This window comes from Hippichthys cyanospilos, chromosome 21 (genome assembly GCF_059441005.1).
Source record: "Hippichthys cyanospilos isolate Australia breed blue-spotted pipefish chromosome 21, RoL_Hcya_1.0, whole genome shotgun sequence".
NCBI lineage: Eukaryota > Metazoa > Chordata > Actinopteri > Syngnathiformes > Syngnathidae > Hippichthys > Hippichthys cyanospilos.
This window is the reverse complement of record NC_142389.1, coordinates 7,992,212-8,010,569: the sequence shown is the minus strand read 5'-3', so window position 1 is coordinate 8,010,569 and position 18,358 is coordinate 7,992,212. Positions and strand designations below refer to the sequence as shown.

At 37.6% G+C, this 18,358-nt stretch overlaps 1 protein-coding gene across 2 annotated transcripts; it reads right to left on the bottom strand.

Annotated features, from left to right (window-relative positions):
- Positions 1–1,814: 1,814 nt before the first annotated feature.
- Positions 1,815–17,729, bottom strand: hepacam2 (HEPACAM family member 2). 2 transcript variants are annotated; one of them, XM_088404973.1, is made up of 10 exons: positions 17,673–17,729; positions 10,886–11,136; positions 6,366–6,725; positions 6,004–6,291; positions 4,814–5,113; positions 3,483–3,614; positions 3,352–3,373; positions 3,233–3,267; positions 2,709–2,782; positions 1,815–2,608 (listed from the first exon to the last, which is right to left on the bottom strand). In XM_088404973.1, the coding sequence occupies exons 2-10, from the start codon at positions 10,941–10,943 to the stop codon at positions 2,498–2,500; spliced, it is 1,380 nt and encodes a 459-aa protein (XP_088261099.1). In that variant the 5' UTR covers positions 10,944–11,136; positions 17,673–17,729; the 3' UTR covers positions 1,815–2,497. The 2 variants fall into 2 exon arrangements, with proteins under 2 accessions (XP_088261099.1, XP_088261098.1); XM_088404972.1 differs by lacking the exons at positions 10,886–11,136; positions 17,673–17,729 and adding an exon at positions 10,725–10,873.
- Positions 17,730–18,358: the final 629 nt, after the last annotated feature.

Below are 18,358 nucleotides of genomic sequence, written 5' to 3'. Positions count from 1 at the left end.
TCACGTGACCCACGAGCTCGCAAGCCCCGTGCTTGAGAACGCATTATGGGAAACGTAGTTTTGTTTTTTAATATACAATATTGACATTTATTTTTTGATATTGTGGTTCGAATTATAATTTTTCAAAAAGATTCTCAAATTGTCCAAATGTAGGTTTTTTGTTTAGACCCTGTTGTTCCAAAGATGAAGTCAGTCTGCCTTCAGATTCAGCACAACACTTCTCTCACGAAGGACACCCAGTTTGTATTCATACGCCTCCCTGATCATTTGATAAATTTGAACACAGTTCAAATGATAACAAAGTAATTTTAGGCACATAAAGCAGTTTGATATTTTCACACGTTCATACCTCGTCTTCGACATACTTTATTTTTTTGTTTTCTGAATATTAGTAAACTAGCAAAACTGTTTAAAAAAAACAACCTAATAAATTAATTTACTTGGTTTGTGCCAAGTAAATCATACAAAGACTTGCTGTAGGGACCTCTAGCGGAGGCAAATGAAATAACAACAACAAGAACTGATGAGAGTGCACTCAAAGTACTTTATTAGCACTTTAAGGGGATAGTGTGTACGATTTAGACCGTTTTTCATTACGGACAGCAAGAGGTGCCGTTGTCCGTAGCTATAACAAACATGGCCGCCACCGGAAAAGTGCCACCACCTATGTAATATAATTTAATGATAACTAGAACTATGATTACATTTAAAACATTCTGTTGGTCATCAAGAACAGAATTCATTTGCAAGTTTTTGAAATTTACATTCATTTAATTTTCTCCTTTTTAATAAAAAAAAAATGGTCTAAATCTTACACACTGTCCCTTTAATTGACGACTCGAACTTGTCTATGTGTGAATATTTGTTAGTAATTTATTAAATTATGTTGAACACTTCAACTAGAACTTGGATGATGAAAATAACAAATACAACATTAGACCCACTATACTAACCTTGTAATTGTCCCTTTAGGGTCTTATTTTGTTTAGACAAACACAATGAGCTATATTTCCTGGTTAATGACGCCTTAGGCTATTTTCCAGTCAAATGAAGGTGAGTAAGATCTCCTTGGTTGTTTGTTAGGCATTCCGCCAAAGTGCGGTGTTTCTCTTCAAGCATTCGATATATGGAACAGATGGCGTGACCCAAATCGGAGACACTACAAGCTCACTCACTCATAAGGTTACGAGGCAATTAGGGCTTGATTTAATAAGGTGCTTTTTATTTGGGGCCTGTCGTGTTAAAATGTCCTGAATTTTCCCATTCCTCAACAGTAGAGATTAATTATGATACCAAACATGGTTAACAACACCGGAGGTAGTTCCCCACTTTGAAATTGTCGCTTTAAAGTACCTCTAATATAAAATACATGAACGATAAAGACATTCTATTAATTTCTGAATATATTTTCAAAAAATTCTCTCACTCTTCCCTCTGTGACATTCACTCACTCATACAAGGTGCTCTATAGTAGCCGCAGCATCACAACTAGCTAACCAACCCAACTAACGTATCACAATTGCACCATATTCTAGTGGATGCAACTCCAAACAGGGACTTCAATTTTGCCACTGTGGCAGGTGGAGTGCACTCAGCATGCAAAAGCTTTCGTCTGTTCCCGTCTGTGTCTCACCATCACAGCAGGTACACTGCATACCAATATATCATGTCTAGAACCAAGAAGACAAGTCTGCAACATTTGCAGATCTTTCACAAGTGACAGAACAATTGACAATGGTTCATAATGTCCATTTGTCATGATGAAAGTGTTCATTTTCAGTCTGAACAGTCATAAGAATTATGTAATCATTCAATCATGTTGAAAAAAAACAATATCATCATTTTTATTCAATAAAAATACAAAGATGCAAATGCAAACTGTACATTAATCCAAAAAAAAAAATCATTTCCCTTATTCAGCATTCATCTTTATCCATGCGGACAAATGCTACATGGAGTGAAACATGATAAGAGTTTCAAATAAGAATAAATAGATTGAAAGGAAACATAGAAATAGAATCATATTTTGAATGAATCTAAGTATAACTTATGTACAATATGTACAATTTTCCATCTCAATTTTTCATGAACATATTGCAAAAATACCTCAAACATCAGCCTCAAAACTCGGCCATTTCAAATAACTACAAATTATGTTTTATTTAAATTAGAAACAGGTTTTAAATAGGAATATTATTATTTACCTCAGCGTGTCCAATGTTTCTTCTGAAGAAAGAAATGTGAAATCTAGTTCAGAATGCTTACAGTGATGACCCCTTACATCTTAATTTTAAAACGAGTTTTAAAAAAGACATAGCTTAATCAAATAAAGTATCAAATGTGGACCACAAAAGTGCACAGTAATTGTGTATACTCGCACAGGTCTCTCTCTGCTCTTGTGCAAACAGTGAGTCACGAAAAGCAGTGCCTTGAGCTTTGACAAAAGTCTAAAAACATACACAAAAAGCTTTCTTTTTTTTAACTGAGGACTTAAAAGTCACTTGAGCAAATTCTGCCCAGGGGTTTCGGGAACATGTCTGATCACATCGTAGATTGTAGTGTGCATATCCTGAACCGACTCCAGCCGAGCCAGAGATCTGCATGATGCCTGCGGGAGTTGGAAGAGAAACATCAAAATAGCTTTTGCTGTTTTGTTTTGGGTTGATTTTCAACAAATCTATAAGTATGTAAAGAAGGCAAAAACATACCTGTGTAGATTCAATTTTTCCAGGAAATGAGACAAATTCATAGATGCCAAAGTCTTCAGTGGCATCCTCATGGCCTGTTAATAAACATATTCTATTATTTATATTCAAGGCATTTTTTATGACTTGAATTTTGAGCCAAAAAATGCCCCTGTGCTTTAAGTGTGATAAGCCAATTATGTTTTGTTTTTTTTGTTTTTTTTACATTATCATGCCTTGCCACATATATGAAAAATGTTCCCCTCTTTGAAGAATATAAGTCCAAAAAATGGACAAATTCCACCAACAGGCTAAGGTGCTCGCATTTTGACTAAGGTTGACCTACTGAGACATTGTTTTTTTTACTGTTTGTATTGTAAATTGATTAATGGTGTGGTATCTTTGAGCAAAATGGATGCAAATAATAGATAAATTGCCATAATTAGCATTACGTTAGCCCCAAAAGACATTAGCCCATTGGGCATTTGCCCTGTGTGGCAGATGACCAATCCAGCCAGAAGAGTAGTAAAAGAAAATCAAGGTCTTACCTGATCGATGGGGTCGCTTCTGATCAGCGATAGGTCTGCCAAAAAAGTTCAAGTTACTAAAACATTGCACGTTATTTGAATCTCGTTGAATCTAATTTAACAGACTGTTTTTTTCTCACCTGTTATAAATCCTCATGAGTACTACAAATGAGGGAAAAAGGACAAATTAATACAAAAGACAGCAATAGGTAAAATAGAGAATATTTTTTCCCATAACTGACTATGACAGTAGCAGGACAGTTCATCTAACCTCTTTTTGGGTGGCAGGCTTTCCCTTTCCTAAAAAAGATAAGCAGCATGCCGCAGATGATGAACAAAGAACACACAGTAATAACAGTCAGAGGAGATACAGCATTATTATCCTGGGTGTGCTTCTCTTTTCCTGCAAACAAACACAGGATGGGCATATTATTTGTAATAACATTTATACTTAATCTCTTTCTCTGTGTATAAATATATATATATATATATATATATATATATATATATATATATATATATATATATATATATATATATATATATATATATATATATATATATATATATATAATTATTATTGTTATTATTATTATTATTATTATTGAAAAGAAGATTTTACTCAAGTAAATATACCAAAAACATCTTTTTTTTTCAACTTTGACTGGTCAGTTTTATCCATTTGGGAATGATGTTAGAGGTGAGGATCCCTGTCTTATCTATTGGCAGCTTCCCAGCAGCACACCAACAAGCTTGTCGGATTAAAAAGAAAGTCATTAGCAATGGCACGCGTCATCTACTAATCTCTTACTTTCGTAAACTTCAATTACAGTTTGAGCTTTGGCTTCTGGGAAAGTAAAGGCAAGACCTTAAGGAGGTTATATATATATATATATATATATATATATATATATATATATATATATATATATATATATATATATATATATATATATATATATATATATATATATATATATATATATATATATATATATATATATATATATATATATATATATATATATATATATATATACACACACACACACATACTGTATATACATATATTATACATACATATATATGTATATACACCATCTTAATTGTAATCAGAATTTCAGTAATTAGTCATTGTGAGTTGTTGATGAAAAACAAAAAAGAAATTCGAGTGACCACAGCTTCTGTAGATTAGTTAAACCCTAACCAGTAATCAGCAGGAGCCATCGCTGAGCCTTTTCCCCACATCACCGTGACAACATATCAACGTACCATTCGGCACACAGTATCCCAACATGCTATAAAACCCAGTCAACAAATACAACAGCTGTTATGCTCTGTTTACTTTCCCACACAGGCACACACTGAACTTTAATACAGACTCCTGGCAGTGAAACCTAGCAACAAAGATAAAAATGCGGTGTTCATGTTTCATGGTCGTCATAATCAGGTTTGACTTCTCCGCTGAGCACAGAATCGCTTGTACTACATCGCATGTAATAAAACCTCATCTGATTTTTGGGCGCGATAATGCGCTGAAACATACAGTGTGTTAATCTCATGCAATCATCAAAACATTGATCCCTGACATTTTCCACCGACCTGTTCCCAGACTGGCGACCACCAAGGTAAACTGGGTCTCATCTTGCTTTTGCGTCACATTGTTGAAGGCGCGGCAAAGATACTCCTCAGCCTGAGCCAGTCTGTAGGAGAGAATCTCCAATCGCGGGCCCTCGGTGATGACCTGCGTCTTGTTGCGCCTCTTGGAGATCCACACGTAGCTGTTTGGAGGGTTGGAATCGGCCTGGCAGTCAAAGGAGACCGGTTCTCCGGGGTTGATGGTGAACACCTCTCCTGTGCGCAGGCCTTGATCAGAGTTCACCTCTAAATTGTATGGACCATCTGTCGGACGAAAATTGGTTAGGCAAGAACAAAAATTTGGTTAAAAAGTCAAAAGAGTCAAAGTAAAAAAGATCTCACAAGTCGATTAGTACTTGAGTAGTATTTTATACATACTGTACCCTTGTTTAAATATTTATTTGGGAGACTTTTGACTTGAGTCGATTATTTTATAGCAACTTCTTGGTATGGCTGGTCAAATGTAACAGCAAAACTTGCCACATTTCTTTTTGTTTTTTTCAAGTCTTCGGCAAAAAGACAGTCGAAAACGGCTGGTACTCAATGAAATAAGTCCAAAATTGATAACCTGAGGTAATTAAGTTCTAAAGTGTTTGCTTCAGAAACTAGAGTATTAAAGTGATCAATTACTTTCGGGTTATTAGCCCAATTTAGGTTTAGTACTTAAGTACAAAAATTAATTGATTAGTTTAGTATTAAATTACTTTCAGTACATATCTAAGGTAATGATTTATTTTAGTTACTTGCCTACTTCAGTGCTTAATTGATTTCGTAACAGCCATTTTTAGACCCTCCCTCAGCCACATGAGAGAAAAAAAACACATATGTATATATAAATAAATAAATACCTGGGATTGAAAGGCTGTACTCTTAAAAAACAAAACATAAAATTATATCTTTGGGATTGACTGAGTTGATTAAAGATGATAGCCAAAAACATTGAACAATTGGAATGTGTGCTGAAAAGTTTAGATAAGGTCAAATGAAGAAGTAATTAATTCACTAATTCATTAATTCACCACCTTTTAAACTGTGATGGCAATGAATGGGTTAAAGTACATTTTAGATTCACTGTGGTTTCCTGAGAAAGTTTCATATCCCTACATTTTTGTGAGTTGTCAAATTGTTAAGATTGAGGAGAACGTCCGACTCACAGTAAACGGTAAGCTCTGCGGCTTTTCTGCATCTCTCCTGGCTGACGGGGTTGCTTGCCACACAGCGGTAATTTCCCTTGTCCTGCTTTTTCACAGGACTGATCAGCAGCGTGGACTTGTCTTTGGAAAAGTGATATCTGTCACTGACACCCAAAAGGCTGTCGTCTCTGTACCACTGAAACACAACTCGTGTTCCCCTCTCCACCGAACATCTCCACGTAACGTTGGCCTTGTCCTCAACGACCGCGTTAGATGGGATTTTGTCAATTACTGGTGTGGACACGGGAACTAAGAAGAAAAATGAAAAGTGTGCTGAGAGATTTCTACAAGAGATGATAAAAATCAAGCGAGAGTTTACTCACCATCCACAGTGACGTGCACTGTTCTCTCTTCTTTGTAAACCTGCCCGGATTTGTTTAGAAACTCTATGTTGAGGTTGAGGTGATAATCTCCCTCATCGTGCTGGTTTAATTTCCGTATCAGCAAAGACATATTGGGCTCTTTGAAAAGGATGTGGTTGCGGTGCATCATGTCAGTGATGGTGGACTCCTTGGTAAATGTCACCAGCGTGGTCCTGATGCCACCCGTTGTGGTGTGGGACCACGTTCCCTGAATCTCCGCCTCGTCCAACTGGAAGTACATCTCAACGGGCAGACGTAGGGACTTCCCCTCGATGCCGTGGCGGGTTGAAGAGGGGACGTGGATGAAATTTGAACTGACATCTGCGAGTGACATAGAGGAAGAAAATTGGACTTAGTTTAAGTCCAGGATGTATGCTACCTTTCACTTTCACTGCATTTACCATTGTGCTTAGCTTTAGGAAACATGGCCGCCTCCGGAGAAGTGCAACCCCTCATGTAATATAATTTAATGATAACTGAACCTATGATTATATTTAAAACATACTGGTGGTCATTAAGAACACATTTATTTGCAAGTTTTTGAAATTTACATTCATTTAATGTATTCCTTTATCATGAAAAACGGCCTAAATCTTACACACTGTCCCTTTAAGTCAAAATTTCATTGCTTTGTATATTACAGTATATAAACTTGTCATCACATAAAGTCACAAAACTTAGTAAGGAGCCAGGATGTACACCGCCTCATGGCCAAAATCATCAAGGGCAGGCTTCAGCTCATGTGACCAAAATGAGAAAATCTGCTATGGAATTTTTTCGATTTGACAAAAGTATTGTATTTCAAATTAGGGAATTGAACAGAAGAAGTTACATTCAGACACATCCGTTTATCGAAATGATTATTTCCACCATGAAGAGAAACAATAAAACAACGGGTAGTTCCGCATTACCGTACACTACTTCTCCCACAGGGTTCATTAGAATTGAACACTAACGACTTTGTAAAGTAAAATTTTGCATTTCCCTTTTTTCTGCCGTGGAGATGTACTGGAATACATCACAAAAATTCCAGTGAGTGTAAATGACTCATGTTACATCTGTAATTGCTCTTTTATCAACAAATATACACTCGGTCTCAGGTTATTTGGACTATCTGCATCCTTTTCTCCAAGTTATCCAGATCCTCAAACTGTAATGAGTAAATATTAACACAGCTCACTGCAGCGGCCATTGTTGTTTGACGAGGACAAGACCTGTCTTTCAACTTAACGCCGCACAAAATAAACACAGGGGCTCGTCTAAAGGCACAGGATAACTGTTGATCCGTAGCACCTCGCTGTCTGCTGTTGAGGGTAGTTGCCAGGGACGCTTGTCTGCAGATAATACGATGCTTAACGCCTTAACATGTCAACAACTGATGTTTCGAACCGTACATGTATCGCGATTTCAGCACGCTTGATACGACTAAAATAATAGGTCTCCTGTTTTTTTTTTCCTTGTGTTTTATTGTCTTACATAAGCAACAGTATTATTTAATCTGGCTGGTGTCCTTTGGCAAAAGACTTCACAACTACAGCTTGCTTTCTCCGCACATTTTTTTGTCTCGTAAGTTGGAAAAGTGTAATGGAGTAGTTTTTTTTCTGTTTTGTTTTTGTTTGGATGCCAGACTGAGAGCAAGCAGCATGTGAGGGGGTGGTGGTACTGCGAGGCACTAACTTGCAAAGAGACACTCTGTGTTTGCTCACTTTGGGATCTTCGAAATGTCTTTTTCCCAGTTTTCAGTAACAAGTAAAAAAAAAAAAAAAAAAAATGGCAGTATACCGTATATGCTCTTTGTCTTTTCGGCAATCTGCTCCACAAAACTGCTTGCAACATTATGTGTACGGTATATCAAGCTATTGTTGGGTCAGTATCACTCTAAAGTGGCTTGAGCTTCATCATCAAACTTATTTACTTTGCCTGAAAATATAGATGAAAATTTAAACTTAGGAGTTGATATAAGTGGCCAATCATTTATCGTTGAAATGTTCTGAAATGTATTTTTAAACAGTGCAATCTCAGCTTGCCAACTAAATCTTGTTGCCAAGTGAAGGTTCGAAATGAAAGTCCAAGATTAGCCAAAAATGTCCACTCTGTTAGCAAGCTCACATATGAACAAGTTTAACCTCTACCAAAATCCAACTCAAACCTATAATCAAAAGCAGGGGCGTCAAACTCATTTTTATCGTGGGTCACATTGCTATTATAGTTTCTGTCAGAGGGCCGAAATAAATTTTAAGTGTATGTGTCACATACGTACTTAATTTTGAAATCAGAAGCTGGTAAAAACTGTTCAAAAGACAGATTGGGAACTCTTTTTTTTTTAGGACACCTTCCAAGTTCAGTATTTTAGCCAGAAACCTGAAGTCATTTCACATGAAATGATGTAACGGGCCAGATCTGGCCCCCGAAACTAGAATTTGACACCTATGTTGTAGAATCTAAAGCAGGAGTGTTAAACTAATTTTTATCATGGGCCACATTGTGGTGTTTGTTTCTGTCAGACGTCTCAAAATAAATTTGAAGTCTATTCGTCACACACTTATATAGTTTTCAAATCAGAGGCTGTTCAAAACACAGATTGGGAACATTTTTTTTCCAGACTTTTTTCAGACTTCATCAAAAACAACAACGAAAGTTTGGTATTTTATCCAGAAACTTGAAGTCAAATCAGCATTTTGCGGGCCACATAAAATGACGTGGCGGGCCGGATCTGGCCCCCGTGCCTTGTGTTTGACACCCGTGCTCCTAATTATTGACCCTCAAGGAGAGGTCTGAACTCGTGGTGTCCCGAAACGGTCCTAACAAGTGCTAGAAGTCCCCACAAAGACAGGAAAACCTGGGATTTTTTTTCACACCGTATCGCAAAAACCAAGGCACACACACACACACGTACGCACGCACACACACTCCTTTCTACCCAAATGCTACTTCCTCCTATGTTACGCCTATGTTTCCACGCAGCTTATCACAAAGGCTTAACTACTCTGCTGGCCGTTATGTACTAAATAATAGATGCAGCACCCACACCCTTGTAACACGTTCAAATCTCCCAAGCCTGCAGGCAAGTTTGTGTGCACATGTGTGTGCGCGCAGTGTCACACGCAGGCGTGTGCCTTCGTTTACACCAGCTGGGACACACTGAAAAGACAAAATGAGGATAAGTGTGCCTAGCCCGCTGCTTAACTGTTTTCCCCAAACAAAGTGGTCATTGTTGTGGTCATAGCTGCTGCAGTGATGGTGGAGATTGTACTACACACACACTCGCATGTGCACGCAAACACATGCACACACACTTTCAAGGTAAGGAGGGGCACACATGCACTTTCAAACAATAGCTAGTGAAGGCCCATACATACACACACCTGCCTCTTATCACCTTCACAACCATGTAAGTTGTTTGGATACTAAATAAAGTCAGCCGGTGCGTGTCAAAATGCAAGTGTACCATCTTGCTCAGAGATAAGACCAACACATCTCCTTAAGGATGTCTTTTTTTTTTTTTTTTTTTAAATCCGGGTACAATTAACATTTTTTTAGTCGGTGTGTTTGTGTAAGGTTGAAACTGAGTCGCTGGGAAATGTGTTTCTCACTTTTTTATTTCCACGTATTATTATTATTATTATTATTATTATTATTATTATTATTATTATTATTATTATTATTATTATTATTATTATTATTATTGAGCTTGTTTCATGCAAAAGGCAAAGTTGTACTGAGAGCATGACGGGAAACATGTGCAAATAAAGTAAATACCAGCCATACATTTTACTTTAAACATATTACAATGTAGAATAATATACACCTTTGTAAATAAAGCTGAATTTTCATGTTGATAGAATCTGAAAGCATCCCATTTTTAGTGTGTTTCTCAATGTTTTTCCTATATTCTTATAGTTGTTAAACTTTGAAGCTAATGGACACTTGTAGTGATATCTCTAGGTGTATTTGTCTCAGAAAATCGAGAAGCTAGATCATGTAACATTATCGGTTTCATTTCAAACTCCTCTGCCAAAACATTGCTTCACTAATGCACCATGCACATCTGTATAAAACGTAACAAAATAAAGGCATACATGTTTTTTCAAAGTAGTCACTGGCTGAGTAAGTTGTTTTCCAATTAATTTGCTCTTAATTCGAAAAGAAAATGTTCCATTCCTGTCCAATTAAAATCCATTGACATGCCTTCACATACCCTCATTTGAGAACCAAGCAATCTTTTTACTAAATGTACTGCCTCTGTTACAGCATTGAAAAAAAAAACCATTACTTTTGATTTGGTGACATCTTCAGGAACTCTGTTTTGAGCTCACATACCCTTTAAGGTGCCTTCATGATCCCCCACGGGTACTTGCGCCCGCACTGTCGTAGACAAATGTCTCACATAGTATTTTCTCATGAAAAAAATAAGAAGTCAACAAAACTTTCTAAATGTCAACATTCTACATCAATCACATCATCCCAACAGCATCGCTCACCTGTTAGGAGGACCAGAAGCGAGCAGACATAAAGTACCATTCCCGCCGTGGCCTCCATGGCATCTTATCCTCTTGGGACTTGTGAGGAATGAGGGATGAACGAAGGAGGTGGTAGAGCGGTGACAGAGGAGGGAGGAGAGAAGTCTGACTTGTTGTGGTGACTTCATTTGCCAGGAAAATGAGCGGAGCGAGCTTCGGTGGCAAGGCCCCTCCCATGTGACATCAGGTTGGGGAAGAAGAAGTCCACCTGGCTGGGTGACAGGATAGTATAGACCACACACATATACACGTCGAGCTTCCCCGAAAATGAGGGTTTCATTTCGTCCGAGAAACTGAGACATGAACATGTAAATTAATAGTTGGGACAACAAGGCGAATCTTTATAAAAAATAAAAAAAAAAACACCTGCTGATATCGACCCTTTAATGTGTGTGCGTGTTCAAGTGAAAAAGCAGTTTGACTGCAAGTTTGTAAGTGAAGTTTGTTTTCTTACATCGTATAAAGTGGTCACGCTGTTAAATGATTTTCTATACTGCGGTGCTCAAGTGTCTACGTCACTGACCTTCAAGTTGCCCTCAAGATACAGGCTTTCATCAAACTGAAAGAGATATGTGGCTTGACAACATTTTTATGCAGTTTCCACCCCCCCGGGAAGTGAGAAATATCAATAGAAAGAACGATATGAAGAGAAGATCTGCACGGTTTTTGTTGTAAATTGTGATGGATATCTTGGTTATTGAAAACGTGATGAAACTTGGCACTTACCTAATGAATGAAACCATTGTTGGCAGTGTAAATGAATGCTTCATTTGGTGATGGCACCATGGAGCAAAAATGAACAATCAGGAGTGTCGATTTATACAGTACACAGCCGCACACTTGCAATGTACACTCAGAAATATTTACAGTTTCAGCACTGTACAATTTATTGGATTTATGTCATTTGAACTATCTATTCTCGGTTTCCGGACAGTCTTAAATCATTTTTTGATTGTACATGCATTGTTTTAAAAAATAATTTAGACATTATTAAACTTCCTGTGAAGTGGAATTAAACATGTTGTCTAACTTTGATGCACCACAAACAAATAAGAACGTTGTTATCAATATTGCCAAATTTGAATGAAAAAAAATTCAATAAATCCAATAATCAAATTCTACTACCCCATAGAGATACAACCATAGAGATACTTCAGGGGGTATGTGAGATTTCAACAGGGTGTCTTCAGGTGTCAGCAAATCGAATTTAATGCTGTAAATGTTGTGGCTTTTCAAATTAAAAGTAGATTAATTGGAACATGAAGCCACGGCTAAAGTGTCTTATACGAACATATTTGCAAAGTGTTTTACAGAGCATTAGTAAAACAACTAATCTAGCAAGAGTAGTAAAACAACACTACCTACTGGAGTGAGAGTAAAATACACCCAGACATATACATTCAAATAAATGTAAATCAGAATTCTTAAAAATCACCGATTGAACATTATTGTTTTAAAAGGACTGAATACAGATGTGGCCTAAATGCATGTTTGGGAGCACAGTCTTACAATTAAGGTCAGTAGTAAGTAATTCACCCTGCTCGGAACTTTTGCTATGAGTACTGGGTTTCCACGGGGACTGTTTTGATAGGAGGAACATGATAGTGATAGTGAGGGCGTTGTAATAAGGGCATTCCATATACCTTCAGGGTTTCTTTAAATAACATCATGCATTACGCATCTTTTATTATATCAATTTAAATGTAAATATGCAGTTCATATTAATAACTGGCAGTTGTCACCGGATATAGGAATATTGCACGTAAAAATGGCAGAAAATCCAGGTATTAAATATTTATGATGGTAGTATGGTAGTGGCCAAAGAGTGTCTGCTGAATGTGCTAAAACCACACCCAACCCAACTGTCAACCGCTAATCAAATACTGTACCACTTCATTAACTCGGAAAAATTGATTCGAACATCTTTCATGTGTCTGCATACACGTTCGTGTCTGAGCAATTAAAATGTATTAAATGAGTCCTTGAAACATGGTCATTGATTTTTAAAAAATGAAATAAAAATATTCAGTGGCCCACTTGACTTTCTGAGCACACCGTATAAATAAATCTAGACAATACTTGGGGCAAAATGTTAATAGACTGCGGCAATCGTGAATTTGGTTGCAATTATGCTTTTGATAAGAATTTACATGTGCAGCTCATAACATGTCTACTGAATGGCTGTTGTATTGTTTATGTTACGATTCTGGAAAACCTAATTTTATTCTTATTCAAGCCAAACTTATTATAGTTCTGATAGTAGTAGTGTTTTTTAAAGCGTGCAGACTGAAAACAAAAATGTTCATATTCATTTTTTTTACTTCATTACTGAAGTAATGTTGTTTTTTTTTTTTTTTAATGTGCGAGTTACTATTTATCCAATAGATGGAGTCATTGCATCATTCCCGTTGTGTGCAAAACGCCACCAAATCATGATTGCAACACTCTGGTGTGTTGGTTTTTCCATCACATTTAGACCAAGCCAACTATTTACATAACATTGTACACTTCCCAAGCCAACCTAACAGGTTTATGCGTCAAAGTGAAGGGTTTTTTTTTTTGTTTTTGTTTTTTTTTTTTCAAGTCAGGACCTTTATGCATCCTGTCCTAAATAGGTTCAATTTGCACTTGGATACAATGATAAATTGGAAAAACAAAATTATCATTTCATCAATTCCTGATCTTGTGATGCCTTGAGACTAGATATAAAAAGGCATATTATAGATGTATTTGCTTTTTTTGTGGAGGAGGAGGGGGGTGGGCATCATATGACTGTAAAAAAAAAAAAAAGGAAAAAGGCTTTACTGGTTAATCTTGGGGGTTATTTTGTCATTCTCTTAATTTGAAGATCTTGTGAAGATACGTGATAAAATCAGGAAATGTTTTTCTAATCTTAGTTGAACCTGAAGGACTCTTTTCGATGACTATCACAATGTCTAACTAAAACAATGTTCTTATTTCGCAAGAAGGAAAAATTTGGACGAACACAAACGCAACCCAATGCTGTGCCCTATGGTATTGGTGAATGCAAGCCAAAAAAGCAGAACAACAATTATCATAGCTCTTAAATAATCTATACTTTGGTCCATTATGATGTATCGGACGAATTTCTAAATTCGCCCTAAACTCTGGAATTGTCTTGATTATTTATGACTGTAGTAATCGCTCAATTGTTCATCAAAGGACTCAAACTAATTATCACAACGTCTGTGCATTTTATCAGATGTAAAACAACGTGACCTGGCGTGACAGCTCTCCAAGAAGCAGGGCGCCAAAGCTGAGTCATGCACACGCGACCCAACCTTAAACGGGGGCCCTCTTGCAGTACTTGAAAATGTCACTTTTTCCATTTCCAGTTTGTCAGTCCGTGTCCGCCGCCACATTTCGCCACTGCTCGTCTTGAGTGGACTGCAAGTTTCATGCTCTTCATCTTCATTCTCATCATCCTGTCATGTCCTTGTGGTGCAATATTTTTTTGGACGTATGTGATTGGCACATTTATATCTCTAAGTCTTTAGCAAGGACTATCTTTTTTTTATGAAAGGGATTTTGTAACAACAATCAGCCCTATTTCTGCAATTTTGTAGCACGGTGGTACTTTGACTAAGGAAGGCCCTGTTACATGAGGTCAAAGTACTCACTACTTTCAGCATACATAATGGACAAGGTTGAAAATACATTGAACAGACATCACGTGTTTGTGCAAAAAATGTCGGAATCCGGTTAAAAAGTGGAAGTTAAAAATATGTCTTTAAACAGACATCTGTTTACAGTCTAAATTTGTTTGAAAAGTGAAAAACTGCCTTCTTCAAGTAGTTAGAATGACATCTTTAACTCATTCGATGCCGGGGACGTATTTTCATGTTTTTTTAAGAGTCCAGACATTCAATCCCAGATACTTGAGTATCAATTTTGTTCATAAGAATCTTTTAGAATTAATGTCCCTAGTGTCGATTTAATACTTACAGTAAATATCTGGGATTTAATGTCCAGACTTTAAAAAACGTGAAAAAACATCTCTGGCATTGAAGGATTCACATTCTTGTAATTGTTCCCAAACTACTAGTGCAGATCTTGTTAACCCTTAAGGCCTTACTTACCCAACTAAACTGTTTGCCCTGACCAGGAATCAAACCGCGCACCTCTGAACTCAACTTATAAATGTTGTCATTCATTTCACTCCTGCAATTCTTTCTGATAGAAATGGGAAACACTAGCTCTATTAATCGAGTAAATCTTCAACAAACTAAATTAGCACCATAGTGAACAGATTATAATACAACCCAGTTTTCAATGACTATTTCTGGACTAGATTAAATCTAAAACCGACAGCCCAAAATCCAGTGTCCGGGGACCATCTGTTGCGCAACTGAGTGGCTTGGGAGTGGGCCAACGCCTTGCCCGAGGCATCATCATATAGGAGTGTTGAAGAATTGAACCAGATCCCTCCAGCAAACAAAGATTTCAATCCTTTTGTCTTTAGAGACTGAGACATAATTAAAAACATGACGCAATTAATCGATATAAGGTAATGGACCATTGATGTCTGAACCTGATCATACTTTTGAGCCTGTTGTGTGTCAGTATAGAACTCCGAGCCATCAAGTTGTTATCTATTCATTACTACCACACAAATTTTTGATAGCTAAGATGAGCATCAAAAGCTACTTACGAGTCCACTCCTATTTTCTTTTCTTTCAGCAGTAATCTTTGTAAAGAAAGGGGCAAAAATGGGGGTAATGCCCTTGTGGATACTTGAAGGAACTTCAGAGGGTATGCAAGATTTTAAATAAAACAAACAAATGCATGCAAAAATCCTTTAAAAATAATTATTGAATCAATTATTTGTTTCAGGAAAATATATGTTCATAAACCATGTTTTATTTTATTCAGTATTCAATTTCATTTTTGTAAAAAGCCAGATTCTTCTCATACTAGGATGGCTCAAATCAACTTGTTAGGTGCCCCCTCTCGTTACCTGTCAAGTTAATGATTTATTTTGTTCCCAGAAGAGGACACTTCAAGTTGAATATTTTTCAGTGGACATATATAAATATATATATATATACATAAATATATATGTCCACTGAAAAAAAAAAATATATTTTTTTTAAGAACAGGTGGACCAATGCTAATAAATGCAAATGCAATGCAAATAAAGTTTGAACGGGTCTAAAGTTTAATAAATCAGACACTGATGGCATGTTTTAAGTCTTTTTTTTTTTTTTTTCAACACCAAAAGGCTTTGCACTGGTTGAGGGATGCTTGGCTGAAAGGACATTTCACAGGGGGTACATCACTGAAAAAGGGTTAACAACCACTGAGATATGCTATATAGCAATCACCATATTTGTAGTTTATTGTGTGGCAGGATTCCTGCCACCCTTCTAAAATTTACTTAGCTCCTGTCAAAGGGATACAAACCTCCCCGCATGACAAAAGTAGCATTCAACTATTTGCTCGTCAGAAGAGATAAAAAATGAAAAAAGATTCATCAGCACCACTTTATAAAATATCACCGTCGTCATCGAATAATCCACTTTGAATCGTCTTCCATCACATTCAAATCCTCGCAGCTAAAACCATTTTCTCTTTTGCGGATTCTTGTTTTCCCCTGCCATCATTCCTGCTCACTGGAAGCTTTGGCGTCCATCTGCATGCACTCAAAGCAGACACAGCACAGCAGCCCACATCAAGGCCACACCATTGGCACGTGTATATGTGTGAGTGTGTGGTGCAGTCGTTACAGTGGGGCCGCATGGGGTGTCACTGGCCCACTCTGATACAGCCTCACATATCTTTCTCTCTCTGGTATATAGAAGATAAATACAGCTGTATATTTTTAACAAATGGACTTTGATAGTGAAAAGGACGAGCACATTTACAAAGTCCTTCACAGGCACCCTATTAGTAGTTACTCTTCAGTGAAAAGTGAAAGCGGGCGCATGCAGCAGTTCCTTTGAGGTTGTTGATAAGCGGATGTCACGTTTCTGATTACAAGTCGAAATGATTTTGGGCTTCCCATGCTCGAGAGATTTAACAGAGGTAACCGGGCAGCAATGAAAAGGGGTGGGGACGTTTGCATGGTGTGTGAGTGATTTAATTGGATGGCAAAGTTCCATTCACACGCTAAGATTTACAACAGAAGGAAACTGGGAATGCTGGATGCACACGTTGTGCGACGTGTGGGTGTATGCATGTACATGCTTAAGTTTGCACAGGAACGACACTTTGTTGACCGCCGCACCGTTGAACCTTTGTATCTCGCTAAGAGGAGGCGGCTCCTTTGCTCTCATGAACCCAGTGCCCAAACAGGAACTGAACTTCATTCATAACAATCTTACAAGTTAAAGTGTGTGTGTCAATATCCAGTGAATGTCAAAGCAAAAGCACACATTCGTTTCACTTCTCTTTTGAATGGAACACACGCATGAACTCGGCTGTAAGTTGCGCGTTTGTGTGCATGTGACACTGTGTCTGCTGGAAGGAGCCTAACCCTTTTAACGCATTCCATTATCTCGCGCCCACGCACTCACACCATGTGACCCGCAGTCAATGACAGGAAGTAAGCCAATGTCAAATCCTTCTGTCTATGACCCAGATCCTCTTCTGTCTCCAGTCAAACATTTCAATGTCAATACACTGCAAGGCTACGCTCACACATTATGAATTTTTGTCTATTACGAACCCGAGTCACTGCATCACGTTTTGGCACCGCTAAAATGCATTAGTGTTGAGGTTCACTTACTTTGGCTCAGAGGTCCAACAACAAATGTTCTCACGCAGAACAGGTGTAACACTCAATTTCTTACTGTGCGAAATGTGGAGAAAATGAGGAAACAGCAAAGCCTTTATATATCAAATTTGTCAACTCCAGACGAATTGAGTAAGAGGGTACTTTAGAGCGGGGGCGGGGGGGCAAATCCGGTCCTTGAGAACCACAATCCAGCCTGTTTTCGATGTTCTCCTTCAACCAACATACCTGATTCAAATAACTGTCACTATCAGGATTCTGCCAAGTGTACCAATGAGCTAATCATATGAATGATCAATGAACATCAATTACAGGCTGGATTGTGGCTTTCGGGGACTGGACTTGGTCACCCCTTGCTAAAGAGGTGTTGAGGACACCTGGTCTAAACAATTGCCCGATCACAGTTGACATCACATTTGGTCAGTCACGGCTCATCTGTTTTCTGCGTTTTGTCATGTGATGCTTGCAAGCTAAGCTGTAATTGGTTGGTGCCTGAGCTCTGGCCAACTGATGTCATTTTCAGTCCACAGAAGGAGACAAAATAGCCGACCACTGACATGGATAAAAATGTGTACCATATTTTTCGGACTATAGAGTGCAACTATTTTCTCATGATTTGAGGCCTGCGGCTTATAGCCCAGTGCGGCTTTTGTTTGTTTGTTTTTTTTGCTAGTCACCAG

Excerpts from the sequence above, each read along its gene's own strand:
- hepacam2 (XM_088404972.1), bottom strand. The coding sequence starts at position 10,806 with ATGAGAAAATACTATGTGAGACATTTGTCTACGACAGTGCGGGCGCAA. Across the intron at positions 3,615-4,813 it reads GGTCGCCAGTCTGGGAACAG|GAAAAGAGAAGCACACCCAG; the intron begins GTCGGTGGAAAA and ends GTTTGTTTGCAG. Across the intron at positions 3,268-3,351 it reads CTCATGAGGATTTATAACAG|ACCTATCGCTGATCAGAAGC; the intron begins GTGAGAAAAAAA and ends CTTTTTTGGCAG.